This window comes from Phaethon lepturus, unplaced genomic scaffold (genome assembly GCF_000687285.1).
Source record: "Phaethon lepturus isolate BGI_N335 unplaced genomic scaffold, ASM68728v1 scaffold47717, whole genome shotgun sequence".
Taxonomy (NCBI): domain Eukaryota; kingdom Metazoa; phylum Chordata; class Aves; order Phaethontiformes; family Phaethontidae; genus Phaethon; species Phaethon lepturus.
This window is the reverse complement of record NW_010554965.1, coordinates 1-10,425: the sequence shown is the minus strand read 5'-3', so window position 1 is coordinate 10,425 and position 10,425 is coordinate 1. Positions and strand designations below refer to the sequence as shown.

Genomic DNA, 10,425 nt, shown 5'->3' with positions numbered 1-10,425 from the left:
CTTTTGCTGACCAAGCTGTTTGCTGACTGTGACCAGCACAGCCAGGGTTGAGCACAGAAAGGGGAAGAAGTTTCTCTCTTGTGCAGAAAAAGCGAAACTTGGCACTTCTCTTCCCCAACCAGGCAAACCATTGTGCATGTAAATACATCTGCCCACCCTGCTCATCTTCCTCTCTGCTCCCAAGGAAGAGCTTCCAGCAAACAGAGCTGCTGCTTAGACTGATCTGTCTTCAGCCCCAGCAAGCAGGTAAGTCACCCCAAGTAGCTGGGAACACATGCCTCCTCTGCTGCCGCTCTCCAGTTCTTGCTCCATGTCCCCTCCTTTCTTCACTTCCCCCCTCCACAAGAGTTTGAAGTGGGAAAAGGGAGAAAAGATGATGCAAGGGGAGGAGGGAGCTGCAGGAATCTGTCCTTGCTGCATGTGGTTATGGACGTCAGTGGACTCTGCAGGCTTCTCCTGGGCTGAGTACTCCAGGTTTTGGGGTAGGTCTGTGTGCTCAGGACCTCCCTTCTCTCTCCCAGCTCTGTGTATTGGAGATCTGTATCCCTTTTGCCTGTTTACTCCTTTCCTGTTTATCTCTTCCCTGTTGTGTCTCTTCGCACCTCTTCCTCACTTGTACTCTCCACCCCATGGGACGACTGCCCTGTACATCCGTGCTTGTTCCCCCAACACTGGAAGAAACATGCCCTGAATGCATCTGATATGTGACCATCCATCCCCAGGATGCGCACCAAGGGTTTATGCCATGCTCCACGTCCTGGGCTCTCCAGTCCCACAGCCCTGCCACAGGCACATGTCAGAGATTTTCAGTAACATCAATGATTTCAGCTCATGCAACGAAACAGCCTCAAAATCGTTCCATGAAGTTCTTTTCCCCATTGCATGTGGTGTCCGGCTACCTGTATTGGGTGGCGTGGTAGGTCTGTGCATGCATCTGACGAGAGCGCTTGCGTGTCTGTGTCCAAGGTGCATCTGTGTGTTTGCCGTGTGCTTGCCCCCATCCCCAGTTCCCCCACCCCTGTGCTTGTAGGGAGGCAGGATGCAACCCGGGCTTTGGCTGGCAACCAGCATCCTGGCAGCCGCGCTGGGCATGGCCCTGCTCGGGGACCGTGCAAAGACGGCTTCCCAGGAGTCCCTGGCCTCAACGGGAGGCCAGGGCAGAAGGGTGACATGGGAGAGCCAGGTAAGGGAGAGCCAGGGAGGCATGGTGTGGATGGCCTGGGAGCCTCACACCTCTTGCTAGAGCATCATGGGCTGTGGGAGCAGCTTGGGAGATGCCAGACATGCACGAACTGCTTCTCCTCATCACCTCTCCGCAGGGAAATCAGCACAGAGGACGGGCATCCGGGGACTCAAAGGGGATGCAGGCGAGCCAGGGCCTCCTGGCATCCCAGGAAACCGGGGCTACCACGGCCCGCATGGCCCGCCCGGGCTCCCAGGCCAGCCAGGGCAGAAAGGGGACAAGGGGAAAGCTGGAAACATCCTGGAGCAGTCGCATCCTGCCTTCTCCGCCTCGCGGAGGTCCCCACCATCCATGGGCAGGACGGTGGTGTTTGACAATATCATCACCAACCAGGAGAGCTCCTACAGTCCCCAGACGGGGGAGTTCACCTGCCACATCCCTGGGCTCTACTACTTTGCCTACCAGGTGGTCTCCAGCGGGGACCTCTGCCTGAGCATCACCAAGAACAAGGAGCGCGTGGTCAGCTTCTGTGACTACAACAGCCGCAACATCCTGCAGGTGAACTCGGGCAGCAGTGTGCTCAGCCTGGCCGTGGGTGACCGGGTCTCCGTGAGCACCGACCCTGCCAGGGGCAGCAAGATTTACAGCGGTTCCGAGGCAGACAGTGTCTTCAGCGGCTTCATGCTCTTCCCGCAGACGGGCTGACGGACCACCAGTCCAGTCCTGCTTGGCACCAGAGAATTGCAGTGTACGTGTCTGCATGTGTTTTCCCCATGTGAGGGCATGGGATGGTTTCATACCACAGCAAGCCAGGATGTCCCCAGACTGAGCCACCAGACAGGTCCTGTGCTTCCACCAGTGTCACGAAGTTGCCAGGCACTGAGCCTGCCAGCTCCATCCTGGAGGCAGAGGACTCCTGGCTGCAGCAGCCCTTTCTACTCCTGGGTGTTCAGACCCCACACTGGAGGGGCCCAGTTGTCACCGGGGCCGTTCACCAGCTGTGGCTCTTTGCTCCTGAGTGCCACTGCTTCTGCTACACTAACCACTGCAAACGCCTTTCTGGCGCTGGGCCACTACTGCCTCGCATCCTCCCCGTCAGTACGAATAAACCCGTCTCCCATGACTGCCGCTTGGGTTTTCTTTCCTATTCATGCGTCTTCCCCAAACCATCAATGTTCTGGGCCCCTTCCCAAGCTGTCCAGGGAGAGGAGTGATCCCAGCTTGCCCCTGGCCAAGCACAGATCCCAAGCGCAAAGGTGGGAGGACACGAGGGATCTGAGTGTACAGGCAGAGCTGGCACTTAGAGGAATGGCAAGTCTCTGGGACTAGCCTGTACGAATCCTTTTCCTGACGAGTCCAAGCCAGCTGTCCTGTACAACGCAGGCAGCAGATCATGCACCTCATCCGATGGTCCTCTCTTGGTACCCAAACTCTCACAGACAAGCAAAAGGCAGCTGTGGTGCTCCAGCTTTTCAGCAAGGAGGGACAGGGACATCAGGCTGACTGAGGCTGTGGGGTGATGGTGGTGAGGTTTTGGGGTGATGCTCTTGTCTCTTTGGCTTGAGGTGAGACTAGTGGGCAGTACACCAGGCTGGGCAGGTATCAGGCAGCCAGAAAGCACCAAAGCAGCCTTGGGACTGCTGCTTGGAGGACCTGTTCCACACATGCTGGGCAGTCAAATGTCTCCATTCCTGGAGCAGTGAGGAGGAGGCCAGCTCACCTGCGAGGAGCAACACCCCAACCACGGATGCTGGGGCCCCAGTGAATCCAACACCCAGCAGAGCTGATGGAGCACAGGGCAAGGTGCAGAGAGGACAGCCAGCTTGCAGGTCAGAAACCCTCAGGGAGAAACATCCTTCGGTCCCCTTGCCTAGGGGTGCAGCATCTCCCATCAGAGCCAGGCAATGACCTTGCACCAGCTCTTCACTGCACAGGCGGCTCCACGGAGCTGGCGTGAGGTGCTGCTCCCCATCCGCTCCCTGACCTTCTGCTCAGAAATGAGTCAAGGATGGGTGAAAGGCAGGCAATTTGCGGAGGGCTCATTCCCACAGTGGTTGGAGGGTTTGTGGCACATCTCTTGGCAGAGGCTCATCTCACCTCTGTCCTTCCAGCCCCTGCTGCTGCAGTGGCACAAGTACAGGTCTCGCTTGACAGCCAGGAAAGTGCTTGCTCAGAGGAAACAATCAGGCAGGAGGATGTGAAACCTAGCTGGGGGCCAGCTGGGGTTCTGGGTCCCCAAAGGCCTTTTCCTAACTCAGTGACTTCCTCCGGGAGGGTGTCACGGAGAGTCACCACGCTGTGCTGTGCCAGCAGGCAGTGCCCACAGCAGCTGGAGGGCTCAGCACCGCAGGATCCCGCGCCCTGCTCCCCCCACCAGAGGTAAGACGTGCTGCAGGGTCCATCTCTTTGGGGTGGGCTGCATGGGTCTGGGGGTCTAGCAGCATGGCACAGTGCTGAGAGGAGGAGGAGAAGGAGACAGAGGCATTGCCAGGCTGCACACATGTCATGGAGGGGGATGCATGCTTGTACTTGCTGGGGGAAGACCCAGTCCCCTGGGCCTGCCCTGGGAGATCCCCAGCTGATGGGGGGGGCTTAATCCAGCAGGGCCTGTTGCAATAGAACAAGGGGTAATGGTTTTAATCTAAAAGAGGATAGATTTAGACGTGACATAAGGAAGAAATTTTTGACACTGAGGATGGTGAAGCACTGGCCCGGGTTGCCCCATCCCTGGAAACATCCCAGGTCAGGTTGGACGGGGCTCTGAGCACCCTGGTCTAGTTGAAGATGTCCCTGCTGATGCAGGGGGTTGGACTAGATGGCCTTTAAAGGTCCCTTACAACCCAAACTATTCCATGATTCCCTGACTCTATGATTCTATGATCTTGATGGGCCGAGCCAGGAAAGTCAGGCTGCTGCTGGAGGAGGGGTGAGATGAAGCAGGTCCAGGGAGCTCCAGCCTCAGTGCAGCGTGGTGAAACGGTCTGCAGTGGCATATGCATCTGCAGGAAGTTAGGGACACTGGCCTGGGAGAGCTTGGGTCTGGCCACAGGTACTGCAAGACCTCATGGCTCCATCCAGACTGAAAGTCCAACCTGCCTTGTGCCATCAGGGTCTGCCCTGGGGATGGTGATGAGCCCAGGATGTGTCTCCACACATCCAACTCCTCACCACCTGGCAACTGGTGTTGGGGGGACACCAAGAGCACAGCCATTGCAGCCAGGTGCTCCTGGTGCAGTGCACCCCAGTGCTTTCTTTCCTTTTCCCTGCTGCAGAGCACCAAAATGGGCCAGAGCTTCTGGGAGCAGCTCCATCTGGCCCTCGCCTTCCTACTCCTAAATCTGGGGTCTGCTGTGACGGGAGATGCTGCTCACAGCTGCTATGGGGCTCCAGGCCTGCCAGGCATGCCGGGTGTGCCTGGCAAGGATGGCCGGGATGGGCTGAAGGGAGCCAAAGGCGAGCCAGGTGAGTGAGCACAGAGGGGAAGGACCGCCATTGAGTCCTCCATGGCCAGTCTGCCTTGGTTTGCAGGAGAGCATCCTCTGTGGACAGGGCAAGAGGAGAGGAGACTGGGGAGAGGCAACAATCCTCTCCTGCCAGAGGGAAGGGGCTGGAGAAACCTGTGTCCACATCCTGACACTGACTCGTTTTCACTCCCCACTACCCCACAGGCATCCCGGCCACTCCTGCAACACGAGGGCCCAAGGGCATAAAAGGGGAACCGGGCAGCCCTGGCTTGCCAGGCAAGACTGGCCCCATCGGTCCCCCTGGCCCCCCTGGAGACCCTGGGGTGATGGGCATGGCCGGAGAGCCGGGTATGCCAGGCAGCTACAAGCGGAAACACCAGTCAGCATTTTCAGTGATGAGGCAGACCAACGAGTACCCCTTGAAGAACGTCCCTGTGGTGTTCAACCACGTCGTCACCAACACCAACCATGACTACAACACCACCACAGGCAAGTTCACCTGCAGGATCCCTGGCCTCTACTACTTCATCTTCCACACCTCGCAGACAGCCAACCTCTGCGTCATCCTGTACAAGAACGGGAGCAAGATGACCAGCTTCTGCGACCACAAGACCAACACCATGCAGGTCAGCTCTGGTGGGATCCTCCTCCACCTGGACGCTGGGGGCCAGGTCTGGCTGTCAGTGAACGACTACAATGGCATGGTGGGCATCAGCAACTCTGACAGCATCTTCTCCGGGTTCCTGCTCTTCCCGGACTAGAGGACCACCAGAGCCCACCCCAGCATGCTGACTTCTTCACCCTGCGCTGCAAATGCTGCTGCTCACTGCCAGGCTGTTGCTGATGCTCCAGGTTTGTCTGCTAGGTAGGAAGCCCCAACAAAAGGATCAGCCCTAGCCTCCAGCTGCAACCCCCTGGCCTGGGGACTGAGGGCAGGCAGCTGCTGAACGGGGGGAACAGTCACATCTGGACGCATCTGCACGCAGAGTGATCGTGCCAAGCCCCCAGGTCCTGCTGGCTCTGCCCCACATCACCTTCTGCTGCTGGAGCCAGAGGTGTCTCTGCATCTCTCCCCTTCCCACCTGGGTTGCACCAGGGACAACCAGGTGTCCTGGAGCAGGCTTGCAGTAGCACCCTTGCTGTGACCCAGCTGTGGAAAGTCTCAATAAATCCTTCCTCAGTGCTCCTGGCCCAGCATCTTTTTTCCTTCATGATTTGCCTTTGGCAGGTGGAGCCCACGTGTGGCCAGATGGATGTGGCATGCACACATGCGTGTGTGCACGACATCTGAATGTCTGCGTGGTGTCAGGAAGATCCTGAGCCCTCGCTGGCTCGGCCGTGCTCAGCGTCAGTGAGCATCACACACCATGCACAACGCTGTCTTTGTGCAGCAGGGTAGGAGCCCCAGCTGCACTGACTGCAGGAAGGGGACAGTTCCCATGCCCATGCACACAGCCCCCACCTAGTGGGGACCAAGACTCCTCCAGGCAGGGACCCTCATACTCCCCTTCCTCTCCAAGTGGATGCAGTTCAGCTGCAGAGCGCACAAGCCACACAGAAAACTGCCCGTGGTTGGAAGATCCCCAAGTTCCCCGCATCACCAGCCACGGGGCAGGGGAAGCACTGGCTTCCCAGAGCCAGAACAGAGGAGCTCGTGGCTGTGGAGGCTACAGAGCCCACTAAAACCCAATAGAGGTTCCTCCTGGTTGCACACATTGTACAGTGGAAAATAAAGGTCATCTCCCCTGAAAGTCCTGTGCTTCACTTCCACAAGGCATCAGCAGAAAAGCAGGACTGGAAATGCCTTTACCACAGGGTGAAATCACTTCCCATCCACACGTTTTAGGAGAGCCTGGGGGACAGATTCAAGGTGGTGGATGCTGAGACCATGTAGCACCCTCTGGGCCTGCCGGCACCTCCCAGCAGAGCTGGGTATGCGCGGAGAAGCCTGAGGGATGTGCATGCACATTTCTGCAGTCCGGAGGGGTTACCCCAAACTTGTCTGGAGCTCATGGCAGTGCTCCCCACAGCAAGCAAACCCAGGCAGAACCCAGGGAGCCTGCAGGTCAGAGCGGACATCCCTCTGCTCCCCGGGTCCAGAGCCTGAAGGCCCCAGGGTGCTGACTGGGGACGGCATGTTCTGCTGAGCTGATGGACAGCATTCGTGGCGGATATGAAAGTGCCACTGAAGAAAGGGCAGGAGCTAAAGATAAAAAAAGGATGTGGTCCAGGTTCTTTCACAACAGCCTTTGCAGAAAACTTCCGCTTCCCCCCACGGTCATTTCCAAGCAGGACACTGGTGCGTCCTGCTCCATCTCCTGGTCCGTGCAACAAGACGCTCAAGGTAAGCAAGAGCAAGCTGTCGGCGGGGCTGGGCCCCAGCTCCCCGCTGCAGGTAGGGGCACGCGGGGGACCCAGCAGCACCAGGGTGACCGTCACCCCTGCATCACTGGCACTGCGCTGTGTCCTGGGGCAGAAGAGAAAGGGGGCTGCGGGGCTGGGGTGGTGGAGATCCCTGCTGGGACCCTGATGCCTCCTGCCCCAGCTGTGGGAGTGGGGGATGGAAAGGGAGATGGCAAAGGCCCAGGGGGGTGATCAGGGACTGAGCATCGGTCTGAAAAGGAGCCCTGGGGGTGCTTTCCTTCCCTGAGATGCTCTTGTTTGTCTGCCTGGGCCCGGCTGGGAGCCTGCAGATCCTTGTACCTGCCACATCTGAATCAGAGCTGCTGCGGCTGCAGGATCCAACTCACCAGCCTCTTTTCCCACTGACACCAGAGTTTCAGCGCTGGGCATTTCCACGTGAGGCCAGAGAATATGGCTGGGGTGATGTGATGTCCAGATACAGCCCCCAAATGCCCTGTGCTTACCACACATGCACACGCACCAGGAACTGGGGAAAGGAGCTGAACCGGGGGAGGGATCCAGGGAGGGCAGAAGGAAGATGTGACCCCAGGGACTGGAAGCCCAGGTGACTGTCCCATTAAACTTGGTTAGATACAGAAATGCTGCTGGGATGAAGCAGGTGTGTGGCAGGACACAACGGCAACCCACAGGGGTTAGGAGGGCAGGTTTGGGGATTCCTTTGCCATCTGCAAGGACTAAAGCTGTTCCTCCGATATGCTGGTGGAAAGCAAGAGCTATCCCTTTGCAGACAATGAAACTGCTCTGGCCTGGGGAAGGAGTTTACTCTACAGTGTGGTCCTAAAATGGGATGGAGAATTTCTCCTCTGAGGCAGCAGTAGGGACTCAGAACATCAGGGACCTGCAGCACATGCCCGTGGCAGCAGCACCGCTAGGCTGGACATCAGACCTCTGGGACAGCCTAACCTGTCCCCAGGTATTCATGTGGCTGAAGCTCTGGGCACCTGTAAACTGGTAATTTAAGAGTAGGAAGAGACTGACAAGTCCTCCCATGCCCAAAGACACTGGTCCCTCCAAGGCCATCAGGTGAGTAGATTTGCTCTGCAGCAGGATGTTTTCCCTCCCTGATGATATTACCCAGAAGTACTTCTAGTCATTGTCCTCCAGAGCAGCCGAGTGCCTTCCCCATCCCTCTCACTGCCCAAGGCAAGCCCTTGACAGCCTCCTGTGCTCCAGTAGATGCAGACCACGTGGGTGATGCTGATCTGCCTGGCTGGAGGGCAGCTTGCAAGTGCCACACTCTGCAAGACCTATGGCACCATCCCAGGCATCCCCGGGTCACCAGGACAGCCTGGGAGCAACGGCAGAGATGGGGAGAATGGCCTAAAGGGAGAGCAAGGTAAGGAGGAGGCTGCAGGTGGGAAAATATCCTCTTATGAATACCGAGAGCAGGAAAAGGCAGTGCCAGGGGTATGGTCTTGGGAAAGAAATCCATTTTCCACCAGTCCCTTTGGGGTGTTATCAGGTGGGGGGGTTGCTTGGGGAAAGAAGGGGCTGGACAGACTGGAGCACCCTGAGGAACCTGGGGAGGGAGGGTGCATGAGAGCAAGGGGTGTCACACCTGCTGCATGGGTAGAGGCTCTGCTGACACACATTCTGGCACAGGTACCATCATTTTCCTTCCCAGTGCACCCTCCGCAGACCCATGGGGCTTGGCTGTGAACACAATGACTCTTCCTCTTGCTTTCTAGGTCCCCCTGGCCAGGTGGAGTACGAAGGAGACATGGGGGAGAAGGGAGACCCAGGAGCGCCAGGGTACCCTGGGAAGATTGGCCCCAAGGGCCCCCCGGGTTCAAAGGGATTGCCAGGTCCCATGGGACCCCCTGGCCCTCAGGGGGACTCTGGTGACTACAAGGCCACCCTCAAGTCTGCCTTCTCTGCTGCCAGGACCATCAGCTCCTACCCACGCCGGGACCAGCCTATCCGCTTCGACCGCATGATCACCAACGAGAAGGGCCACTATGAGAACCGGTATGGCCGCTTCATCTGCCGGGTCCCAGGCATCTACTACTTCACCTACCACATCACCTCTAGGGGCAACCTGTGCCTCAGTGTGAAAAAGGGCCGGGGTGGTAGCAGGGGCGAGAAGGTGGTGACCTTCTGTGACTATGTGCACAGCAGCTACCAGGTTACCACGGGTGGTGTGGTCCTCAAGGTGGCAGCAAATGAGTCCATCTGGCTGGAGCCAACAGAGAAGAACTCTGTGGTAGGGATTGAAGGGTCTGACAGCATCTTCTCCGGCTTCCTCATCTTCCCTGAGGCTTAGCCTGCCGAGGGTTTCCCTCTGCAGCCCTTCCCCTGCTGCTGACTGGCCCCTGCAGGGCTGAGGACTCCCCTGGAAATGACTCTTCACTCCAGATTTGGTGACCTAAGCCCATTACTGCTGGTCTTGCACATTAAATGAGAGCTCCTGGTGCTGTTGGTTCCTTCCTGCCTAGGATTTGCCTCCTTCACCCCTCAGATACCCAGGGCATTGCATCCCGCAGCCCAGGGTGCAGCCTGGGCTCGTTAGCATCTCAGCACTGCTGAGCAGAGCCAGGCAATTCATGCAGTTCCTGCTGCAGCCCACACAGCTGTCTCCTTCCAGAGACACGTAGAGGAAGTCCTAGTCCAGGGTTAGGAAGATGAGGGAGAGGAAGCCTGGTCTCTAGAAGGGGGAATGTAACAGGAATATTTGTGCCACTGGGTGGACAGGGAGCTGATGGAGGTAGTGCTGTGCTGGAGAGCCCTGAGGCTGGTAAGATCTGGGGACACCAAACTCTCTTAGACTTTTTTTGACAATATATTTCACAGATGAATATTATTTGACAATAATATTCACAGAAGCTTGTCAAAGCTTGTAACAAGATGAACCAGGTGTACGTGGGGAAGCCAGAGCTTGATGACACTATGGATGGGGTGTGGGGCACACAGCTATCCCCTGATGCAGCTGGGCAGGGTCCAGAGCAGCCCCATAAGCCCAGCAGATGACCGACACCTGCAAGTCCTATAGCACAGCCAAGCCCCCCTTGAGATTCAAGGACCCAAGGACCTCCAAACGAGTTAGAGCTGAGTACCCCAAGGATGTCCTTGTCCCCGGGGCAGGTGACAACCCAGTGTTGTACCTGCGTGGGGTTTTGCCTACAGCCCCCAGCCCAGCCGTGGCAGGTGGTACCAAGAGCTGTGAGGTGTGAAGCCCATGGTGATGTACACGGGGCGCTTAGGACATAGAAGAGGAGAGGTTTTGTGGGGGAGATTTGAAAGGGCCTGGATGAAGGGGATGATGATCAGGTGTCTGGGGGGGAGTGGGAGATAGGCTGGCTTTTATGCAGCTTCGCTACTGAGCTCTCGGGGCCCGATTATGCGTGCAGGCCCCCA

The 10,425-nt window shown here is 57.7% G+C and overlaps 3 protein-coding genes across 3 annotated transcripts; all 3 read left to right on the top strand.

Moving 5' to 3' along the window:
- The first annotated feature begins 1,039 nt into the window (after positions 1 to 1,039).
- C1QA (complement component 1, q subcomponent, A chain) lies at positions 1,040 to 1,888 on the top strand. Its single transcript, XM_010292006.1, is given in 3 exon segments — positions 1,040 to 1,109; positions 1,112 to 1,183; positions 1,320 to 1,888. Coding segments are annotated over 3 exon segments (711 nt in total).
- Positions 1,889 to 4,464: 2,576 nt separating this feature from the next.
- Positions 4,465 to 5,408, top strand: C1QC (complement component 1, q subcomponent, C chain). Its single transcript, XM_010292007.1, has 2 exons — positions 4,465 to 4,645; positions 4,852 to 5,408. Exons 1-2 carry the CDS (start codon positions 4,465 to 4,467, stop codon positions 5,406 to 5,408), a joined length of 738 nt encoding a protein of 245 aa, XP_010290309.1.
- Positions 5,409 to 6,820: 1,412 nt separating this feature from the next.
- C1QB (complement component 1, q subcomponent, B chain) lies at positions 6,821 to 9,334 on the top strand. Its single transcript, XM_010292008.1, has 3 exons — positions 6,821 to 7,042; positions 8,248 to 8,407; positions 8,760 to 9,334. The coding sequence occupies exons 1-3, from the start codon at positions 6,821 to 6,823 to the stop codon at positions 9,332 to 9,334; spliced, it is 957 nt and encodes a 318-aa protein (XP_010290310.1).
- The last annotated feature ends 1,091 nt before the right edge of the window (positions 9,335 to 10,425 follow it).